The 22941-nt window shown below is 36.5% G+C and overlaps 1 protein-coding gene across 1 annotated transcript; it reads right to left on the bottom strand.

The window, feature by feature from the left end:
• Positions 1-15681: 15681 nt before the first annotated feature.
• LOC131154000 (valerianol synthase TPS1G-like) lies at positions 15682-19952 on the bottom strand. The gene is made up of 7 exons (XM_058106453.1): positions 19803-19952; positions 18998-19289; positions 18465-18849; positions 17109-17327; positions 16872-17010; positions 16281-16521; positions 15682-16146 (listed from the first exon to the last, which is right to left on the bottom strand). The coding sequence occupies exons 1-6, from the start codon at positions 19944-19946 to the stop codon at positions 16477-16479; spliced, it is 1224 nt and encodes a 407-aa protein (XP_057962436.1). The 5' UTR covers positions 19947-19952; the 3' UTR covers positions 15682-16146; positions 16281-16476.
• Between the last annotated feature and the right edge of the window lie 2989 nt (positions 19953-22941).

The following is a 22941-nucleotide window of genomic DNA, read 5'->3' as shown; positions in this document are numbered from 1 at the left end:
TGGCTTTAATTACAAGTCCAAAGGTGGAGTCTTGATGGTATGAAAAGGTAATCTGACTATAATGACAGGGTAGAAACTGGATGGAAATATTTACACGTTGCAAGGAACTACCATTGTAGGTGTTGTTGCAGTTGTGGATGCTGAATTAGATGAGACTGTCTTGTGGCATATCCATCTTGGGCATATGAGAGAACATGGCATGAAAGAACTACATAAGAGAAAATTGTTGAAAGGTTTGAAAATAGGTTTGTTGGAATTTTGTAGGTTTTGTGTTCTTAGAAAATAGAACGGGGAAAAATTTAGATCAACTACTCACAAGACGAAAGGAATTCTTGACTATGTACATTCAGATGTTTGGGGCCCAGTAAGAGTTGCATCAAAGGGTGGACATGTGTACTATGTGAGTTTCATTGATGATTACTCATGGAAGGTTTGGGTTTACTTCATGTGTCATAAATCTATTACGTTTGCCAAGTTTGAGATTTGGAAAGTTGAAGTGGAAAACATAACAGGGAGGAGAATCAAATACTTAAGGTCGGATAATGGGACCAAGTATGCTAATTCTTGGTTTATGGAGTTTTGTGCCGAGTAGGGCATCAAGAGACATTTTACCATTTGTTGGACACCTCAGCAAAATGGTGCGACAGAAAAAATCAACCAGACTCTTTCTAATAGGGTTCGATGTCTTAGATTGAATGCAAGGCTACCAAAGAACTTCTAGGCTGAGACAGTTAGTATGGCTTGTTTTTTGGTTAACTGATCACCAAGGGCATCACTAGCGAGTAAAGTGGCGGAAGAGGTATGGATGGGAAATGTAGTAGACTACTCTGAATTGAAGGTATTCGGGTGTCCAGCCTATGCCCACATGTCTAGTGAGGAGAGGTCTAAGCTTGACCCAAAAGTCTTATCGTTGCATCTTTTTAGGATATCCAGAAGGTGTGAAGGGGTATAAGCTGTGGGACCTAGTGACAAATAAGGTGGTGATCAATAGAGATGTAGTCTTTGATGAGAAGGCTATGGTGAAGCGTACTCAAGAGTTTGATGAACAGATCAGGAGCCAAAAAGCTGGGGCAATGACGAACATGTTGTACAGGTGACGTTGGAAGCTCAAGGCAACGAAAATTATCATGGTCCTACAATTGCAAGGACCTCTAGCTCGAGAAACCAGCAAGTCGACGATATTCCTATATGGAGATCTGGACGCACTATTAGACCTCCATCAAGGTATGGCTTTGATGAGTTAGTATCTTATGCTTTCCTTACTTGTTACAACAATCCAACTACTTTTTAAGAGGTAGTGCACGACCAGGAGAAAGATAGGTAGATGGGAGCAATGATTAAAGAAATGGTATCACTGCATAAGAACAAATCTTGGGAATTGGTGGAGCTTCCAAATGGGAAGAGACCGATAGGCTGCAAATGAGTGTATAGGAAGAAGGATGCAATTTCAAAAAAGGAATAGAGAAACTCAAGGCACGGTTGGTGGCAAAAGGATACTCACAAAAGAGGGGGATAGATTATGAGGAGATCTTTTCCTCAGTGGTCTGACATACTTCTATTATAATTATGTTGGGGTTGGTAGCTCATTTTGATCTTCATTTGGAACAAATGGACGTGAAGACAACATTTCTTTACAGTGACTTGGAGGAACAAATTTACATGGTACAGTCGAAGGGATTCATTAAACCAGGAAAAGAAAAATTTTGTTTGCAGGTTGATGAAATCTCTTTATGGGTTGAAACAGTCTCCAAGGAAATGGTATAAACGGTTTGATTCATACATGATGAAGATTGGTTACAAACGGTGTGAGTATAATTGCTACGTTTATGTGAATAAACTTGGGGATGGTTCTCTTAGTTTCTTATTATTGTATGTCGATGACATGTTGATAGCTATAAAGGATTTAACTGAGGTGAATCAGTTAAAGGACCTATTGCATAAGGAATTTGACATTAACAATCTTGGTTTAGCCAAGAAAATACTTGGAATGGAGATTCGCTGAGACAGAACTGTAGGGAGATTACGGCTATCTCAAGGCAGTTATGTGCAGAAGGTGTTGGAGAGGTTTACCATGGCTAATGTGAGATCGGTGTGTACACCTCTAGTGAATCATTTCAAATTATCTACTGCAAATTGTCCAAGTTCGGATGAAGAAATCCGGGACATGTCAAAGGTCCCTTATGCTAGTGCTGTGGGGAGTTTAATGTATGTCATGGTATGTATGAAACCAGATTTGGCTCATGTGATAAGCATGGTGAGCAAGTTCCTCTCCAATCCAAGAAGGCAACATTGGGAAGCTGTCAAATGGATATTTAGATACTTGCGGGGTACATCGGGATATGGCATCATGTTCGGCAAGCAACAGGGTTGTCCTTCAGTTAAGGGGTTTGTTAATGCAGATTATGCTGGAGATATGGATGACAGAAGGTCTGCAACGGGATATGTGTTTACCTTTGTAGGAGGACCGACATATTGGAGATCCATGGTACAGTCTTTGGTGGCATTGTCCACGACTGAGGCGAGGTATATGGCAGTTGCCGAAGTTGCAAAGGAAGCCTTATGGCTTACTTGTTTAGTCAGAGAGATGGGATTACAACAAGATGGTGTGTGCAATAACCCCTAAAATGACTATACAAGATTAGTGGGATGATTTTCAAAAAAAAAAATAAATACAAAAATATTAATTAATTAATTAAATTTATAAAAAAAAAGAAAAAAATATTAATTAAAATTTATTTTTATTTTTATTTTTATTAATAAAATTTATTATTATTAATATTAATTAAATATTATTATTATTATTATTATTATTATTATTATTATTGTACAATCATTCCTGAAGCTTGTTGAAGCTTTAGGAATGGTTTTGGAATTTAGGAAGCTGCGCAGGATAGCCCCCTAAAGCTCTTTTGCTCTCTTCTCGTTCTCTCTCCTACTCTCCTCATTTTCTTAGTAGATGCTTGCCCGATTGAAAATCAGGGAATATCGCTGGACTCCATTTTTCGCTGCCGTCATTTTTACTAGAGTAAGCTAATTTTTTGCTATGTATCTATTAGGGTAAGCTAATTTTTGCTTTTATCTCAATTTATTGCAAATTTTAAGCCCAATCGACGATCGGACACCACCACGAGAATCTAGGAACAATTATCTATAAGTCTAGCGGAACAGATTTCTCGTGGGGTCGTCGTAAGCATAATCCCAAATTTGGGATAAGGGGGTTATTAAAGGGCTTATTATTATTTAATTATTGTTGATTTAGAAATGCTAGAATATTGAGCATCTGAGGTTGAAGTAGGATTTTCAGAATTTAGGGCCCGGGTGAGTGCTGCAGGTGTAATTTCGGGACATGTAGGCATAATTCAGAAAATTAAGTGAGGGTGTTAAATATTAGTTTAAATGTTAATTTGGGGTATATGAAGCCTAAGGAAGGTTAGTTAGGTATTCTTTTGGGACAATGAGTTAATTAATCTGGGGAAAATGTAAATTACAGGATTTGAGTTTCGGGCGCCAAGGGCGTAGGATTTGGGTTCTAATGAGACTCTCAGTAAGTCAGGTAAGGGAAATAAATTATGGCAGTATTTTTAGAGTTACCGTTTGAATTGATATGTGAAAATGAGCATATGATATTTTTTCTGAAAATTATTATGATATAAATATCAGATAAATTGTGTGGCATTTGAGTAATATTAAATTGTGATATTTTGGAATACGAAATATGTTTATAGAAATATTATCTAAAATAAATAGGGAAATATGATAATATGATTTGTATTATTGAAAATTGTGGAAATTCACGAAATGAGTTATATATATTATTTTGGAGAATGAAATGGGTATATTAAGATAGGGAATTCTAAAATTATGAATATTGAAAAATGTGAAATATAATGATGAGTACTTTCTGAGAAAATATTGAAATGAGAATTATTATTGTGATTAGTAGAAAATAATGAAATATAGTATTTATATGTGAGTAGAAATGATTTGCATGGAAAATTGAGATTTTGCAAATTACTAATATGGGTATTTTGAGAAATGTTGAAATACATGAAACGCGACATATGTTATTATAAGATGATGAAATATGCACTGAAAATGATGAGAACATTTATATTAAGATGAATTGAGATATACTGATATAAGATTAATGATGTACATTAATATGGAAATATTGAAATGTGAAAATGGGAAATATGAATACTGCAATATGGAATTGAAACGTGACTGATGAAATGCCAATACCGCATAATGATTGTGGGTATGTGTTAGTGGTAACCCTGATGGATGGTTGTGGAAACCCTTATGACGGGTTGTGATATTGAGCATGGTACCGTTGCTAGTGGTGTAGTGCAACCACACGGACTCTTGGAGCGTGTGGCGTGACAGTCAACTGAGCTATTTAGTAGAGTTGTTGTGCCCCCTGAGTCCGGATCAAGGCTATAGGCCAGCCAGTCATACTACAAACGCGAGATATGTGATATAATATTTTGATCAAACCCAGTTAGATCGAGCCTTCAGGCCGCATAACCTTGACCATGGGGGGGAAGCATGGCGTGGAAAGGAAGTTCCTTAAGGCAGCCATGAGTTACAGACGTAATGTTGGTACTAGATTCCAAGGGTACTCATGAGCCTGATAGTAAAATGGAAACGGAAAGTTAAAGAATTATAAAATGGGTTAAAATGAGAAATGAAAGAATTAATGGAAATTAAGAACTAGAGAATGATAAAATTGAGAAATGGATCCATGTGAGTTAATAATATAAATAATTGAGGCAAAGTGAAACTCTCCGCCTGAGGGCTTACTGAGTAAGGAGAGTACCCTAATAGGTATCAGATGTGACCATACCTGGCTGCATAACGTGTTAAGGCAGAGGGAACCTACCTGTATGGGCGAGTAGTCTTCCTTATTCTCAGGAACTTCATAGGTAAATATGTGTTGAAAATGATTGAATTTGAGAAATGATTTTAAAGCTTATAAAAGTTTGTGTTGCATATCTATATGATTATAAGAATATATTTATTAGTGTATTTCTCTCAGATGAAATGTTGATTTGAAAAGTAAAGTGTGTTATAATTAAACTCATATGGCCACACACTTTAAATAATTTATTCCTTCTTATTGAGATGCGTGTCACCCAAATTATCTAAATTTTTTAGGGCACAGAGATAGGCTAGGCGATAGAGCTTCAAGACCTTAGGGAGCTAAGACCCTGACACAAAGGGTAAGTTTTTGGACTAGGGGAGATGTAATTCCCCTAGAGTTGAGTTGTTTTTGACTATGAGACAGTAGTGTATATATTTATATGTATGTTGATACTTTGGGTATTGTATTTTGGTTGCTAAGTATGTACTTTCTTTCACTGTTAGGTTGTGTAAATAGAATGACTTTTTACCTGGTACCCAATGTCGGTCAGGTCATATGAATGGTAATAGGGTTGTTGACATGGCCGATGTATGGATGTTGTTAATGACGAGTGAATATTTATTTATTATTATTATTTATAAATAAAATTATACGAAAGTTAGGGCATCACAGTTTGGTATCAGTGCCTAGATTGTTAGGTTCTGTAGACTTTAGTAGACAGCGGAATACAATACCAAAGTATAGGAGTGGATTTTGAAGGAAATAGGAGATGGGTAGATTGAAATGTGAGATAGTGATTGTTGGAGGGTGAGGCGAGAATTTAGGGTTCTATCTTGCGGCATAGAGATAGGAGTACCGGGGTTGTTTCTGTGTTTTTACTGGGGTGACGATTTCAGGAAAACCATTAATACTATCGATGGGTCTTATTTTTGAGTGGTAGGACTGAATCTTAAATGGGGATTAAGGATGTGGAGATAAATGGTTCTAGAAAAGTAATTTGTGAATTATAGCTATGTATTGATTGTGTGATAGTAATTGTTTGTTAAGATTAGTTACCCTCTTTGCAAAATGGATCCGCAGAATAGTAACATGAGTGTGGGAGGTGATGAAGTAGAACCTTCCAGTATGGATGGTGGAGACCCTGATGTAATATTGCGTAGCGTCACCCAGCAGGTGATGGCTGAGATGGCCATGAGCTCAGGGGAGCGCAGCTGCAATATCGAGTAGTTCACGCGTATGCAACCCCCGTATTTTGTTGTAGAAGCGGACCCACTAGTAACAAAGAACTAGGTTTAGGACATAGAGGACATACTGGAAGTTCTCTCATGTATAGACGAGCAGAGGGTGTTATTTTCCACATTTAAATTGACTGGGGAAGCAAAGCGCTGGTGGAGGTTAGTGAGATTACTAGAGGAGCAGAGGCCTAACCCTATAGCGATGACGTGGAGTTGCTTCAGAGATATTTTCTTCGAGCGGTACTTTCCAGCTATGGTTAAGAGTGCAAAGGCATCAGAGTTTGTGTATCTGACACAAAGTCCTTTGACGATGTAGTAGTATGCAGCGCTATTTATTGAGTTGTCCCAGTTCACCCTGCATCTGGTGCCAAATGAGGAGAGGAAGACGAGGAAGTTTGAGGAGGGCCTGAGGTAGAACCTGTATGAGCAGGTGGTAGGTTTCTGAGCTTAGACCTTCTTAGAGATAGTAGATAGGGTTGCAGTGATTAAGAGCGGCCTACAGAGAGGCGTAGCAGCACAGAGTCAGAGGAAGAGGCTCGTGCTTTCTAATTTTCAGGCAGCGTCCAATTGAGGGCCATGGAGGAGATATGATAGCATAGAGAGACGATGACAGGGAGAAGGAGATCGAGCAGTACAGGGCAAACAGATGCCCCCTCCTTGTCCCAGATGTTTGAGGAGACACCCAAGAGAGTGCTGAGTGAGGGAGGTTGTCTACAATCAGTGCCACCAGCCTGGACATATTGTAAGAAACTGTCAAGCACCGTCAGTGGTAGCGGCTGCTCCTTGACCATATAAAGGAGGCTATTAGGCACCTCGAGGTGGACAGTAAGGAATACTGCTTCTGCGCGAGTTTATGCACTGACGTCGGGAGATGCTGAGGCGGCGGGAGATGTGGTGACAGGTACTGTTTCAATGCTGTCATTTAAAGCTACTATCTTGTTTGATTCACGGGTTACTCATTCTTTTATTGCTCGAGAATATGTGAAGTTGTGTGGGTTTGAACCTTAATTGTTAGATATTAGTCTATCTGTTGCTACGCCGACTGGGTTATAGGGATATGGAAAAAGGTACTCAAGGACTGTCCAGTGGGTATTTAGGGGAGGTCTTTGTCGGCTAATCTGGTGGTTTTAAACATGCATGGGTTTGAGGCAATCTTGGGAATGGACAAGCTAGCTGCCCACTATGCCAATATTGATTTCCATCAGAGAGAGGTGGTGTTCAGACCTTCAGAGGGACAGAAATACAGATTTATAGGATTACGTGTGCTCACCCCACCTTAGTTACTATTTGCTATTCAGGCGCGTAGATTGCTATTAGAACGCTGTTAGAGATATTTAGCCTGTGTGAAAGTAATATCAAAAAGGGAGCTGAGGGTGGAGAAATCCTAGTGGTGAGGGATTTAACTAATGTACTCCTCGAGGATTTGTTGGGACTACCTCCTTATCGTGAGGTAGAGTTTGTTATTGATTTAGTTCTGGGGATAGCGCCGATTTCAAAGGCGCCGTATAGAATGGCACCGGCAGAGCTGAAAGAATTGAAAGAACGGTTGCAAGAACTATTAGAAAAGGGGTTTGTTTGGCCCAGTGTGTCTTCCTAGGGAGCACCGGTTTTATTTGTGAGGAAGAAATATGGGTTGATGAGGTTGTGCATTGACTACAGGGAAATAAACAAAGTAACTATCAAGAATAAATACCCGCTCCCGCGTATCGATGATTTTTCTGACTAGTTACAGGGGACACAGATCTTTTCGAAGATAGACTTACGCTCTGGGTACCATCAGGTGAAAGTTAGGGCGGAAAATGTTCCGAAGATGGCATTTAGAACATGGTATGGCCACTATGAATTTCTGGTTATCCCATTTGGATTGATGAATGCTCCTGTAGTGTTTATGGATTTGATGAACAAGGTCTTTCACCAGTATTTGGATTAGTTTGTGGTAGTATTTATTGATGATATACTAGTGTATTCGAAGAGCCTGAAGGAGCATGAGGAGCATTTGAGTATAGTGCTTCAGGTGTTGCGAGAGAAGAAGCTATATGTAAAGCTCAAGAAGTGTGAGTTCTATTTGGAACAGGTTACCTTCCTTAGACACGTTATATCTAGGAGTGGTATTTTTGTTGATCCGAGTAAGATTGAGGCAATAGTAAACTGCGTATAACCAAAGAATGTGCATGAGATCAAAAGTTTCCTGGGATTGGCTAGGTACTATCGCAAGTTTGTTGAGGGCTTCTCTAGATTGTTGGGCCCATTGACTAGATTGAATAGGAAGGGAGTGAAGTTTGAGTGGTCCAATGAATGTGAACAGAGCTTCCAGGAATTGAAGCAGCGACCCATCACTGCACCTGTGCTAACGATTCCTTCAGGAGAAGAGGGGTTCGCAATTTATAGTGATGCGTCCCATAAAGGGCTTGGATGCATGTTGATGCAACGAGGGAGAGTGATAGCCTATGCCTCACGACAGTTGAAAGAATATGAGAAGAACTACCCTACCCATGATCTAGAATTGGCAGCGTTAGTTTACGTGTTGAAGATTTGGAGGCACTATCTATATGAGGGTAGGTGTAAGATATTTACTGATCATAAGAGCTTAAAATATTTCTTCACGCAGAAGGAATTAAATATGAAGCAGAAAAGATGGCTGGAGCTAATAAAGGATTGCGGCTGCACTATCAGCTACCACCCGGGAAAGGCTAATGTGGTTGCTGATGCTTTGAACCGAAAATCAGTGGATTCATCTACATCTACAGTGGAGATTCAGCATGGCTTAGTGTGGAATTGGTAGAGGACAATCACCAGACATTTGTTGCTAACCTGGTCTTGCAGCTGACACTACAAGAGAGGATTAAGGTAGCCCAGAGAAATGATGCAAAACTAATAGAGCTTATGGGGAAGGTACAGGATGGTTAGGAAACAGAGTTCAGCATCTCAAATGATGGAGCCTTGAGGTTCCGTACTAGGTTATGCGTTCCTGCCGACCCTGAGATCAGGAAGGTTATTCTAAAGGAAGCATATCGGTCCCTGTATACTGTACATCCAGGTAGTACTAAAATGTATAGGGATCTTAGAGATTCCTTCTGGTGGAGCAACATGAAGAGGGAGATAGTCCAATATGTGGATCAGTGTTTGATGTGCCAGCAAGTGAAAGCTGAGCATCAGAGACCGATGGGATCATTGTAGCCACTCCACATTCCTGAGTGGAAGTGGGAGCATATAGCGATGAATTTCGTCACAGGATTACCACCAGCGTTGCATAGACAAGACGCTATCTGGGTAGTGGTGGATCGACTTATAAAGACTGCCTACTTTTTGTCGATCAGAGTTTCCAGGAGATAGTTAGGCTCCACAGCGTCCCAATATCCATAGTTTCAGACAAAGACCCACGGTTCACATCTCATTTTTGGAAGAGTCTGCAAAGGGCCATGGGTTCTCAGTTGTCGTTCAGTATAGTTTTTCATCCTAAAAAAATGGGCATATGGAGAGGAAAATACAGAGACTGGAGGATATGCTGCGAGCATGTGTGTTGGATTTGGAGGTTGTTGGATGCAATATTTGCCACTGGTCGAGTTTGCGTATAACAACAACTACCATGTCAGCATTGGGATGACACTGTATGAGGTGTTGTATGGCAGAAAGTGTCGATCCCCATTATACTGGATGAGATTGGGGAGAGACAGATATTAGGGCCATAACTAATACAAGAGACTCAGGATAAAGTCAGACTCATCAGAGACAGGATCAAAATAGCACAGAGTCGGCAGCAGAGTTATGCAAATACTCCCCGACGAGAATTGGAGTTTGACGCAGGAGATCACGTGTTCTTGAAGGTGACACTGATGAAAGGTGTTGTGAGGTTCGGAAGGAAGGGTAAGCTGAGCTCTAGGTATATTGGACCATTTGAGATTCTTAAAAGAGTGGGTCCAGTTGCCTATTGATTGCCATTACCACCGGTCCTGTCTAGGATTCATGACGTATTCCACGTTTCTATGCTGAGGAAATACGTCCCAGACCCCTCCCATGTGATCAACTATGAAGCACTGGAGTTGGGTGATACTTTAGTTTATGAGGAAGTGTTAGTGTAGATTCTTAACTAGAAGGAACATGAGCTACGCACGAAGAAGAATCCACTGGTAAAAGTTTTTTGGCGCAATCATGCCATTAAGGAGGCTTCTTGGGAACTAGAGGATCAGATGTACTAGAAATATCCACACTTATTCAGTGGAGTTTAGAGTTGAGCCAGTCAGAATAAAAGAAATAATATTGTGTACTTTTATTTGTATAGGGTAACGTAGGATAAATAGAGTTTTTAGTTTTGGAACGTCAATGGCTGGGAGAATTTTGAATTGTTGTAATCTCCTAGAACCCTCTTTGTAACCATGGTGTTCCTCCACCATGAGTGAGGGTAATTAATAAAATTGGAAGTGTTTTCTTTAAAGGTGAAATGGCAATGAATAGCAAATTTCGAGAACAAAATTTTTATAAAGAGGTGAGAACGTAATAACCCCAAAAATGGATATACAAAATTAATGGGGTGATTCCAAAATATAATTAACTAATTAATTAATTAAATTTAAAAAAAATTAAAAAAAATAAAAATAAAAACTTATTTTTATTTTTATTAATAAAATATATTTTTATTAATATTGATTAAATAATAATAATAATAATAATAATAATAATAATAATAATAATAATATTATTATTATTATTATTATTATTATTATTATTATTATTATTATTATACAATCATTCCTGACGCTTGTTGAAGCTTTAGGAATGGTTTTGGAATCCAGGAAGCTACACGACAGTTCCCTAGGCTCTTTCTCTCTCTTCTTGTTCTCTCTCCCTCTCTCGGAGCAAATTGGTTGTAGGAGCGGTATAGGCGTATCTCCTGGGGTAAGCTAATTTCCGCTTTTATCTCAATTTTTTGCAAATTTTAAGTCCAATCGACGATCAGACACCACCACGAGAACCTATGGATAATTCTCTACAAGTCTAGCAGAGCAGATTTCTCGTGAGATTGTCGTAGGCATAACCCCAAATTTAGAATAAGGGGGTTATTAAGGGGCTTATTATTATTTAATTAGTTTTAATTTAGAAATGTTAGAATATTGAACATTTGAGGTTGAAGTAGAATTTTCAGAATTTAGGGCTCAGGTGAGCGCTGCGGGTGTAATTGCAGGACCCGCAAACATAATTCATAAAATTAAATGAGGGTGTTAAATATTAGTTTAAATGTTAATTTGGGATATATGGAGCCTAAGGAAGGTTAGTTAGGTATTATTTTGGGACAATGAGTTAATTAATCTGAGGAAAATATAAAATTACAGGATTTGAGTTTCAGGCGCTAAGGGCGTAGGATTTGGGTTCTAACGAGACTCTTAGTAAGTCACGTAAGAGGAATAAATTATAGCAGTATTTTTAGAGTTACTATTTGAATTGATATGTGAAAATGAGCATATGGTATTTTTTTTGAAAATTATTATGATATAAATATCAGATAAATTGTGTGGCATTTAAGTAATATTAAATTGTGATATTTTGGAATACAAAATATGTTTATAGAAATATTGTCTAAAATAATTGGGAAAATATGAGAATATGATTTTTAGTATTGAAAATTGTGGAAATTCACGAAATGGGTTATATATATTATTTTGGAGAATGAAATGGGTATATTGAGATGGGGAATTCTAAAATTATGAATATTGAAAAATGTGAAATATAATGATGAGTACTTCCTGAAAAAATATTAAAATGAGAATTATTGTTGTGATTAGTGGAAAATAATAAAATATAGTATTTATATGTGAGTAGAAATGATTTGCATGGAAAATTAAGATTTTGCAAATTACTGATATGGGTATTTTGAGAAATATTGAAATACGTGAAACACGACATATGTTATTATGAGATGATGAAATGTGCACCGAAAATGATGAGAACATTTATATTGAGATAAATTGAGATATACCAATATGAGATTAATGATGCATATTGAATTGGAAATACTGAAATGTGAAAATGGGAAATATGAATACTGCAATATGGAATTGAAATGTAATTGATGAAATGCCAATACCGCATAATGCATGATTGTGGGTATGTGGTAGTGATAACCCTGAAGGATGGTTGTGGAAACACTTGTGACGAGTTGTGATATTGCGCATGGTACCTTTGCTAGTGGTGTAATGCAATCACACGAACTCTTGGAGCGTGTGGCGTGACAGTCGACTGAATTGTTTAGTAGAGTTGTTGTGCCCCCTGAGTCTGGATCAAGGCTATAGGCCGGCCAGTCGAACTACAGACGTGAGATATGTGATATGATATTTTGATCTAATCGGGTCAGCCAACCACAGTTAGAACCAGCCTTTAGGCCGCACAACCTTGACCATGGGGAGAAGCATGGCATGGAAAAAAAGTTCCTCGGGGTAGCCATGAGTTACAGACGCGATGTTGGTACTAGATACCAAGGATACTCATGAGCCGGATAGTTAAATGGAAACGGAAAGTGAAAGAATAATAAAATGGGTCAAAATGAGAAATGAAAGAAATAATGGAAATTGAGAAATATAGAATGATAAAATTGAGAAATGGATTCCTGTGAGTTAATAATATAAATAATTGAGGCGAATTGAAACTCTCCGTCTAAGGGCTTACTAAGTAAGGTGAGTGCCCTAATAGGTATCAGAGGTGGCCATACCTGGCTGCATAACATGTTAAGGTAGAGGGAAGCTACCTGTACAAGAAGGTAGTCTTCCTTATTCTCAAGAACTTTGCAGGTATATATGTGTTGGAAATGATTGAATTTGAGAAATGGTTTTAAAGCTTATAAAAGCTTGTATTGTATATTTATATGATTATAAGAATATGTTTATTAGTGTATTTCTCTCAGATGAAATGTTGATTTGAAAAGTAAAGTGTGTTATAACTGAATTCGTATAACCACACACTGTAAATAATTTATTCTTTCTTACTGAGATGTGCCTTACCCAAATTAACTAAATTTTTCAGGGCACAGAGATAAGCCAGGAGATAGAGCTCCGAGACCTTAGGGAGCTAAGACCCTAACACAGAGGATGAGTTTTTGGACTAGGGGAGGTGTAATTCCACTATGGTTGAGTTGCTTTTGAGTATGGGACAGTAGTGTATATATGTATGTTGATACTCTGGGTATTGTATTTTGGTTGCTAAGTATGTACTATCTTCCGCTGTTAGGTTGTGTAAATAAAATGACTTTTTACCTGGTACCCAATGAGGGTCGGGTCATATGAATGGTAATAGGGTTGTTGACGTGGACAATGTATGAATGTTGTTGATGATGAGTGAATATTTATTTATTAATATTTATAAAAAAATTATACAAAAATCGGGGTGTCACAGTGTGGTGCTGCATTATGATAGTCAAAGTGTCATTTACTTGGCGAAGAATCAGGTATACCATGCTAAAACCAAGCACATTGATGTGAGGTCTCACAGAGTTCGGGATTTGATTGCTTCAAGTGAACTTGTGTTAGAGAAAGTTCACACATCTGATAATGCAGCAGATATTCTAACCAAATCAGTTACTTTAGAGAAGTTCAAGCATTGCGTGGACTTACTCCATGTCTCCAAGTAATAGAAGGGAGACAAGCCCAAACCTAGCATTTTTAAAGTTCAAGATGGAGTAGTTCATGTTTTTTGGGATTCTCCTAAGGGGTGTATAATCGCCAAGGTAGAGATTGTTGTTTGTGGCTCTTATACTCCAATTTTTGTAAGCAAAGAAGGAAGAGGGAAAAATATGAAGAGGCAGCACAACAGAGCTCGTCGACGAATGCCCTGTGTTCGTCAATGAGGGTACAACAACAGTTCATCGATGAGAGCTCTGAATTCGCCAACGAGACAATACCGAGAGTGATCATTATTGAAGTGTATTGCATACATTGTGATTTCCATTGAGAAATTTGTGTGCCTTTGCCTTCCGTGGATGTAAGTCTTTACCTGAACCCACGTAAATCTTTGTATTGTTGTTCTTTTGGTTGTGTTATTATTTCGTGTTGTTTATTTGCTAGTGCATTTTCATTATACGATCCATATCTCGACAAACTTGGTCTTTAAAACTATCATATTCTATTAGTTTATATGCTAGTCACATGCCTTTTCTTATTTTCTCCACTATTAGCAATAGTGAAATTCATGGGCAAAGGATGCAACTTTAAATTGCTTTGGAGATTGGTATTTTCTGAGGGTTTTTTTCCTAAAGTAAATCTATGAATATTCTATTGTAACAATTTTATTATCTCATGTTTTGTTTTTTGTTATGTAAAGACAAGAGAATTGGAGAACTATTTTGAAGCACTTGATTAGTTTTGGAGAAGAAGAGAATTGATAAGCATTTTGAAGTACTTGATTAGTTTTGGAGAAGAGGAGAGGTTGGAAAAGCATTTTAAAGCACTTGATTAGTTTTGTAAAAGCATTTGGAAGCATTTTTTTCTTTTTTTTTTTGGCACAATACTATAGGTGGTTGCTTTGTCTAGCTATTTGGAACTCATTCAATTAGTTTTTAGGAAATCAAGTCTTCTTAGTGTTTAACCATAAATCTTTAAATTTTGAAGAACATGTTGTCATACAATTTTTTTTTTTTTTCTTATTTTTGTACACGATGGTTTATGTTAAAAAAATGTTCATTTCATGTTTTGGGATCTTTGAATATATGGATGTTGAGACTATATTTGTGTTTACCATAATTGTATGTACACTTTTTAACTATATTATATATTTGCAGGAATTGGAAAATCTTTTTGTGAATAAATGGTACAAAAAAGAGTGTTAGATATAATTAACTTTTAATTGTCAAGTTGATCAATGGAACAAAAAAATACTGCTCAATCATTTTAATTTATAGGTTCGTAACATAAAGTTAGTTTCCTAGGTTAAAAATGATATATGCCTAGCAGTTTTTAATAATTTATGCTAGAAGTTTAATGATCTATCATATAATCCTTTTATGTCATATACAACTGGTTTTGTAGATATCTACTATTAGTTTTATGACATATACCAACATTTTTAATGACATATACCAGCGATTTTAATACATCTACTATCGTTTTTAATACCATTTACAAGCGGTTTTTAATAAACATATACCAACCATTTCTTTATTTACTTTGAGTAGCAGTCTTCTTACACAACTATATCAATGTTTAGAATTGGGGCCACAGACCAGTGGTTGTGAAAACCTTTCACCAGTGGTCTTTATACTACTGGATTTAAGAACTGTTATAATGATATTAAAAAGAAACCAGCAAAAGGTTTTACTGATTGTTTATGCTAATGATTTTATTAATTTATACCATGGGGTTTTTTAGTAACCCTTGGCGAATGCTATACCGATCAGTGATTGAAACAAATTGGTGAAGCTGTATTTCTTGTGTGTTGCCTTGGGTTTGTTTTTGCCCGTCAACTAATTTTAGCCTTCCCCCCCCCCTAAAAAAAGTTTGGCCTTTGATAGAAGCAGAACCCAAGGGGTCCTCTCAATAAACATTTAAAAAAATTTACTCAGAAAAGAAGAATTATAGAATTTGAGGTAATTGTCAACGAAACTCACAAACTATTTTTATTTTTTTTTTATTGCTAATTACCACAAATGGATCCGTAGAGGAAGAAACATACAAGAAAATGGAAATAAAAATAAAATAAAGCCCTATTCTTGCACCGGATCTTACAAACTATTTGTACTATCGAGGTAAGAGATCTAAACTCAAACTTGCTTTATATAGGCAATGGGATGGTGACAACGACTTCACTTAATCTTTGAGAAACTCTGCAGCAGTTTGGTGATCCATCATCGTACCTGTAAATACATCCAGGCAATTGGGCGAGATTTAGGATCGAACAATTAGAGGCCTTGGAATGGCTGTTGGCCTACGGCATTCCCTCATTGACATCCTTCATGCATTTGGAAATCCTCTTCGAAGCTCAACTTTTACCTCTTCTCTTCTAAGACCCCATATTCTTTCATGTAAGCACTCAACGCTAGCGCAAACATGTCTCGGTCTCTTGCTCAAACTACATAATAAGTGTGTATTAATCAAAGTTACGAGGATATGTTTTTTACTGGGTGAAGATATGCATGTAAATAAACTTAATGGTTTGTCTGTAATGATTTGTAATTTGGAAAAATAAGATAGAAACTGACTCACGGGTGGCTGGCAATGGTCATCCATTAGACGGCTAATGATATCTGAAGCAGTGATGATTTTAGGCTTGTGTTGTCCAACTGAAGCAGCCTTTGTGGCAAGCATCCCCATCCCATAAACGATGCCGTTCTGACCATGCGATAACCTGGCTTGGTTAGGGCTTGCGCAGTACTCCTCAAATTTGGCACAGACGTCTTATTCATCCCTTGGCCTCCACATTTCCTTTTGCACCCTCCTCCTTCACCTGCTTGTTCATATTATCTCCATTTACCATTTGCATAAAGACTTTTATTTTTTATTTTTTTAAAATATGTGTTTACTTACTGTATATTTTATTTTATTTTTTACTTTTCTTGTTAACAAAAAATAAAAGGTAAATTCTTTTCATAATTTATTTTTCTTCTGTCGAATATTTTCTGAGTTCTAAGGAAGACTTTAAGGTTTGGTTTGGCTTAGGGGTTTTGTGATGAAAGGAAAGAATATAACAAATAAATCAACTTTTTCATTGTATTTTTTTCTTCAATACTATCAAAAATAATAATTTAATCAAACGTAATTAAAAATTAAGACAAATCAAAAGAATGTAAGCCATACTGCTTCAATGGTGTGGTGGACACTATAGGATCTCCCTTGTTTGTCCATCTCTTCCTCAAATTCTTTATACAGATTCAGTAAAGCCCTATAGCTAAACTTCATGTAATCTGGCAGCCCATCAATGGCATCAACTTCCCACCTAAGGAAAATTAATCATTACACAATTTAGCCATATAAATAAATTGATACCCACTTAATGAAGAGAAGAGAAAATAAAAGAAAGATGAAGGTGGGTACCTCTGAATGGCATTGGTGTAAAGTTGGAGTTCATCAATGGTGCCATAAGCATCATAGGTGTCGTCCAAAATGGTGGCCAAGGTAGCAACTTTGGTGAGGATGAGTCGCGCAAGGGAGAAATGAGGCTCATAATATGCACCAACTACCCAAAAGTAGCATTCCACCACTCTATTCCTCGCGTAGGGCAGCTTCTTTGAAAACTCCAAATCCTCCCACCACCTACAGCAACCCACACCCTATATTAGGCTCTGTTTGTCTTGAAGTCATGTAGTTTTTTTTGTAATTTTTTTAGGAGAAGCAATTTTTTTCTCATGAGATTTGCGAATTCACCCATTCATCATAGAAATTTGTACAAGTTAGTCTTTAGATCTATTGAAGTGGCATAATTCTCTCAATATACACCAATACATGATTTTCACTTGTGTGAGTTATTAATATAGCATTTTAGTGTAGGGAGTTCAGTATTGAAATTCCAAAACTAACAAGTAATGAAATAAGAAATTCGTCCTTTCTTATTTATTTATTTTTTTAGTGAGAAAAAAAAAAAAAAAACTAGGGAACAAAGTTGCTAATCCATACTACTTTAATGGGTCCAAACACTAACATGATACCTAACTATGATTGACAAGTTCCAAATCTCATACGAGTACTCTCTGTCTCCACATTGGAGGCCCATGCATTGCCTTACTAGATAGGTAGCTAAACTCTTATTCCATAATCATTCTACTACCATCTTGATTCAAATCTAAGATTATAAAAAACTATGAGGGGAAAGGGGGACCTATCCCATGCTTGTGCCTATTGCATAGAGTGGGGGTGACTCGCTACATGTCTCATATCAAAGTAGTAGGTGCAAGGACAGCATCAAGGGGCAAGTCTTCTTTTTAATTTGCATGAGAACATAAATATAGAAAGTCCCAAACTTTAATTAATTATTGGCACTCTCTCTCTAAACTGTGACTCTTACTTCTTTTAATATCATGCTTATCATGAGTGAGATCCGCTTGCTATATGACTCATATAATGGCAGTAGTTAAGTGCAAGGACAACATCAAGGAGCAAGTCTCCTTTGTCATTTGTGCGAGAACACCATCATAGAAGTGTCAAAATCTAAAAGCAATAGGTGGAAGGACAACATCAAGGGACAAGTCTCCCCTATAATTTGCACAAGTACACAAATACAGAAATTTCAAACTTTAATTATTGGGACTCTCTCTTGATCGAGCATTGAGCAAGTGAGTCACACTTCATTTAACATCATGCTTATTATGAGTGAACCTACTCGTTAAGTGTCTCATGTAAAAGTAGTATCACACTCTAAATATTGGGACTCTCTCTCTTTCTTTGGGAACTTACTTGGAGATGTGACAGAGTTCTTCTTGGTGTTGTATCTGCAACATGTTGAAATCCAGCACTGCGAATTTCAACAATGTTTCATTCCTAGACTCATCTTGTCCGTAGAGAGAGATGAAGTGGGAGGCCTCCAGCCTTGTGATAGTCTTGTGTAGCGGCCGCTCTAGTGCATGCTTCACGTGTTTTTCCAGCTGAGGTTGCCCTGCTAGTATTCCACTCTTCATGCACTCCTCCAAGTGACCACTTACGAAACCCACAGCTTCCTCCAGAATGTCTTCTCCTTGAATCCCCAAATGCGCTGCTTCGTATAAGCTCAGCATTCCTCTCACATCATTCGTTAGTTCTTTCTTGAACTTCCCATCACTGCCCTTGAATTTCTTGAACACATCTGAAAATTTTAGAAGTACCATTAGTGACTGCATGTGTTTTTCTTTTGATTTCCTATGCGTAGATAACATAGGATGCATACATAAAACACAACACAGACACAGACAGACAGACAGACACACACACAGATTAATGAGGAGACTACTTACTTGAAGACAAGTTAAAACCATTCTGCCTAAGCACACGAAAGAGTAGTGAAGTGTTGTCCAAATCATCGCCATTAAAATTAAAATGACCAGCAGCAGCAGTAGTAGTAGTGCAGGCAGCAAAAATGAGTTGAAGCTGATCCTCAATCTCTTTCTCAAAGTGGTAGGACACTCCTAGGCGCTGGAGTGCATTGATCAACTTCACTTTGTCTACCATGTTGCCCTCTCTCTCCATCACCATTCTCCTCACTTCTTCTTTCAACCCTTCTATCTGCCTTCCGTACCATTCCCGCTTCTGCAAAATTAAATTAAATTATCTACTTCACACACACACACACACACTCACACACATATTTGACTATGTATATTCACGCATGTCCAAGATATATAGACAACATTCATCATTATTATTAATATTAACTAACCTTTTAAGCTAGAAACATTATGTTTTGAAAAATCAAGACGCATAAGCAATGTAACTCCAACAAACTTATCTAACATGTTTTCCAACTGAATAGATCGAATACATAGGTTAATTTAGAATTCAGTTTCGAATCATAAACATTAATCAAATGAAAGACCCAAAACCCGTGTTCGTCGGGATTTTTACACTACAACAATGATTAAGATTTTTAACAGGGGAAAGCTTTCTTGCTGTAGCCCTATTTTGCGGGATCCGACGCATCCAGCACGGCGAAACAGCGTCCAGCCGCCTGTTCTGGAACTGGAAGTTCCAATCGGAGCCTAGGACCACGATGGGACAAAAAACCGAAGCGAAAAATACAGACTTGAATCTGTTGATGTTTACCGAGTTATCGGGAGAGAAAGAGATGAACCGAGAGGCCCACACGGAGGGGGCAGGAAAATCAGCCAGCGGACGAACTACAGCACTCCCAGCTGGTTGCTGGGAGTAGTTCATCACTGCGAGAGATGGCTGTTGCTTTTTCTCCATTTTAGGGATGAGCAGTAAGTAAATAAAACGCTAGCTAGCTATACGATACTAAGATCTTATGGGATTGCATATTGTTTTTTATTCAAAAGTTCATCAGCCTGTAGGGCTATTTATAGGGAACATTTCCCAAATAATAACCACGTGCAGCCAAGGAAAAATCACGTGATGCCATCCTCTCATATCATCCAAATTTGTGAGTAATTCAATGGGCTGATGATGATGATAGGCTTTACTTTTATATGATCTATATTTGAGATTTTATAAACTTTTGGAATTGAGTGAAAAGATGGCTGATATCAGGCTGTGTGGGTGTTTCTAATTATGGGAATAAGAAACAAAAACTAATCTGTCAAATTTCTAAAGGTTTATTTACCTTTACCTCCATTTCTCTATAATTGTACTACATGTTTATTTGAATAAAGGTTTGATGTTATAGTAAAATTAAATTTAAAAGAAGGAAAAGAAGTAAAAAAGAAAAAAAAGAAAAAAGAAGAAAAGAAAAGGATAAGGAAATAAGAAAAAAAATGTGAATATTAAAATTTTAAAATAAATAATAAATTTAATGGGAAACGTGTCACCATACGGATAGTGACATGTGACACCCCAGAACCGCACATTTGAGAAATAGCATGATGCAATCCAAACTGTCTAAACTGTGCTTTTTTTTTGGACAACTGGATCATTGTCGTGTCAGTGATTTGTTTCTAACCTCCCTAAACTCATCCCCTTCTGTCATGTGGCGAGTCACCTTGCCATGCGTCAACTCTTGAATTTCAAAATAAATAAATAACTCAATAAATAACACTACATGCTACTATGTGTCGTTGCAAATGGCTGACACATGGCAACCTAGTCCCATTTCCCCCCTCTCTTTCTTGAATGAGGTCAACTTGAATTGACTCAAGTCAAACCAATTGAATCGATGTGACCTCCTAAATATCTGTGGTTTTCTGTTTTTATTTGTTGTTAAAATTTATTCTTAATTTTAAAAATTAGGAAAAATAGTAAAAAAATGAAAAATTATAAAAAATAAATAAAAAAAATGATTCTTTGACTCATTTTTCTACTAAGGGGGCCAAAAAAGTGAAAAAAAATACAATAATAAATGAAATTGGAAAATTCCCTAAAAATTTTAGAAAATTGTAGAAAAGTCTTAGTATAGTCCAAAAAATTTTAGAAAAATTTAAAAATTTGAGAATGCTTTTAAGATCTTTTTTCCTTGAATTTAGTGCATTTGCATGATCATTTTTCATGTTTAATACTTGCATTGTAATAACCCGTAAAGAAAAACATTATTAATTAATTGAAATTATTAATCAATTAATTAGTTAAACATTATTAAATTAATGCATTAAATAAACAAATAAAGGGAATAGTAAAAAAATTGAATTAAACTAAATTTATTTATTAGTAATTAACTAGTTAAACATTATTAATTTGAATTAATTAAGTTAAGTAAAATGGTGATTATATATATATGACATAAGTTAAGTTAAAGTAAGTAGAAAAAATAAAAAATAAAAAAATAAAAAGTAATTAATTAAATAATTATTATTAATTAAATTATATAATAATAATAATAATAATAATAATAATAATATATTATAATGATATAAATATTTATATGTAGTAACCCACCCAAAAGTAAAATAAATAATTAAATAAATAAATAATTAATACTAAATAAATAAATAATAAATAAATAAAGAGATATTTTGGAGAAGATATTTTGAAAGGAGATATTTTGAGATATTTATATATAAATATCTTGAAGGAGATATTTATTAAGATTACTTAAAGACTGAGTTAGGTTTTATTTTATAAACCCTCATTTTCTCTCTCTCTCTCTCTCTCTCTCTCTCTCTCTCTCTCTCTCTCTCTCTCTCTCTCTCTCGGATTTCGCGCCATCTATTACTGGAATCCATGATCCGTCATTACCATGTGGGTCAGGAGGAGAATCTCTACGATTATTGTGGAACGGATCTTTGTTTGTGGAATTTCGGGATTTTCCCTAAAATTGAGGTAAGAGTCTAAATTCAATTTCGATTCGGTAGATCAGTAGTATAAGAAATTATATTGAATTATTGTTCTTCGTTTTTTAGGTTTTGGGGACCCCGAGTCGTTGTTTTCGATCAGTTCATTCGTGTTTCGGTTTCAGGTTTAAGATAAGGGGAAATTGATTACAGCAGTTATTTCGTAAAACTAAATCGCTAAAAAAATAGTTTACATTCATATGATTGATTTGACTACTATTTTACTAAATTTCACCAGGTGGAAATGTCAGGTTTCATGATTTTACAGTTTTGGTAAAAATACGGGTTTTGGCATGTGGTCTCCAAATGTTTCAAAACTAGGAGGGTGGTTTTTGGTTTAATTGTGTAAGTATTCAGTTATGTAATAAACTTAGTTAGAAGCATCTTTTTGGAGGTTGTAAATACTGACTTATGTATTAAGTTAGATATTTGAGAATTTAATAATACAGTTGGTAGACTCTGGTATATACCTAGTAAAATCCCGATGGATATTTATGTCTTTCTGCGACATTTATATCCCATTTTTGTATGATTTACACTTATATGTCCCTGTTTAGGGTGGTTTGTTCATGTATGTCTATCAGGTACAGGTTATTATCTATATAGGTTGGCAACCTGGGTCCGTTTAAAGGGTTGAGTCATTACAGTTGGTATCAGAGCCCTTAACCAGTCGGAAGTGTCATTTAAATCATACTGTCTGGTTAGGGATATGTTCAGAATTAAGAATTTTCTAGTTCTGTAGTCTAGAATATATTAGAGTATAGGACGTGGATAAGACCTCGGGTTTTTTTTTTTTTTTGTATGCCTGAAGACGGAATTCCCTTGGCAGACTTCTATGTTTTTCTAGATCATTCGAAGTGTTTAGAAAATCACAGCAATCTATTGATAGTGTTGTTTCCAAGTAGAAAGGCAGAATTTGAGTTAGAATGATGATGTTAAATTAATGGAGTACATCAATATTG

This window comes from Malania oleifera, chromosome 4, assembly GCF_029873635.1.
Source record: "Malania oleifera isolate guangnan ecotype guangnan chromosome 4, ASM2987363v1, whole genome shotgun sequence".
NCBI classification, from domain to species: Eukaryota; Viridiplantae; Streptophyta; class Magnoliopsida; order Santalales; family Ximeniaceae; genus Malania; species Malania oleifera.
Note: the sequence above shows the minus strand (reverse complement) of the source record. Positions and strands in the feature narration are given on the sequence as shown.

Coding starts and splice junctions, on each gene's coding strand:
- LOC131154000 (XM_058106453.1), bottom strand. CDS start 19,946: ATGGAGAAAAAGCAACAGCCATCTCTCGCAGTGATGAACTACTCCCAG. Junction 18,850..18,997: donor TGGTTTTAACTTGTCTTCAA/GTAAGTAGTCTC, acceptor TAAAATTTTCAG/ATGTGTTCAAGAAATTCAAG. Junction 16,522..16,871: donor TCCACCACACCATTGAAGCA/GTATGGCTTACA, acceptor ATGAACAAGCAG/GTGAAGGAGGAGGGTGCAAA.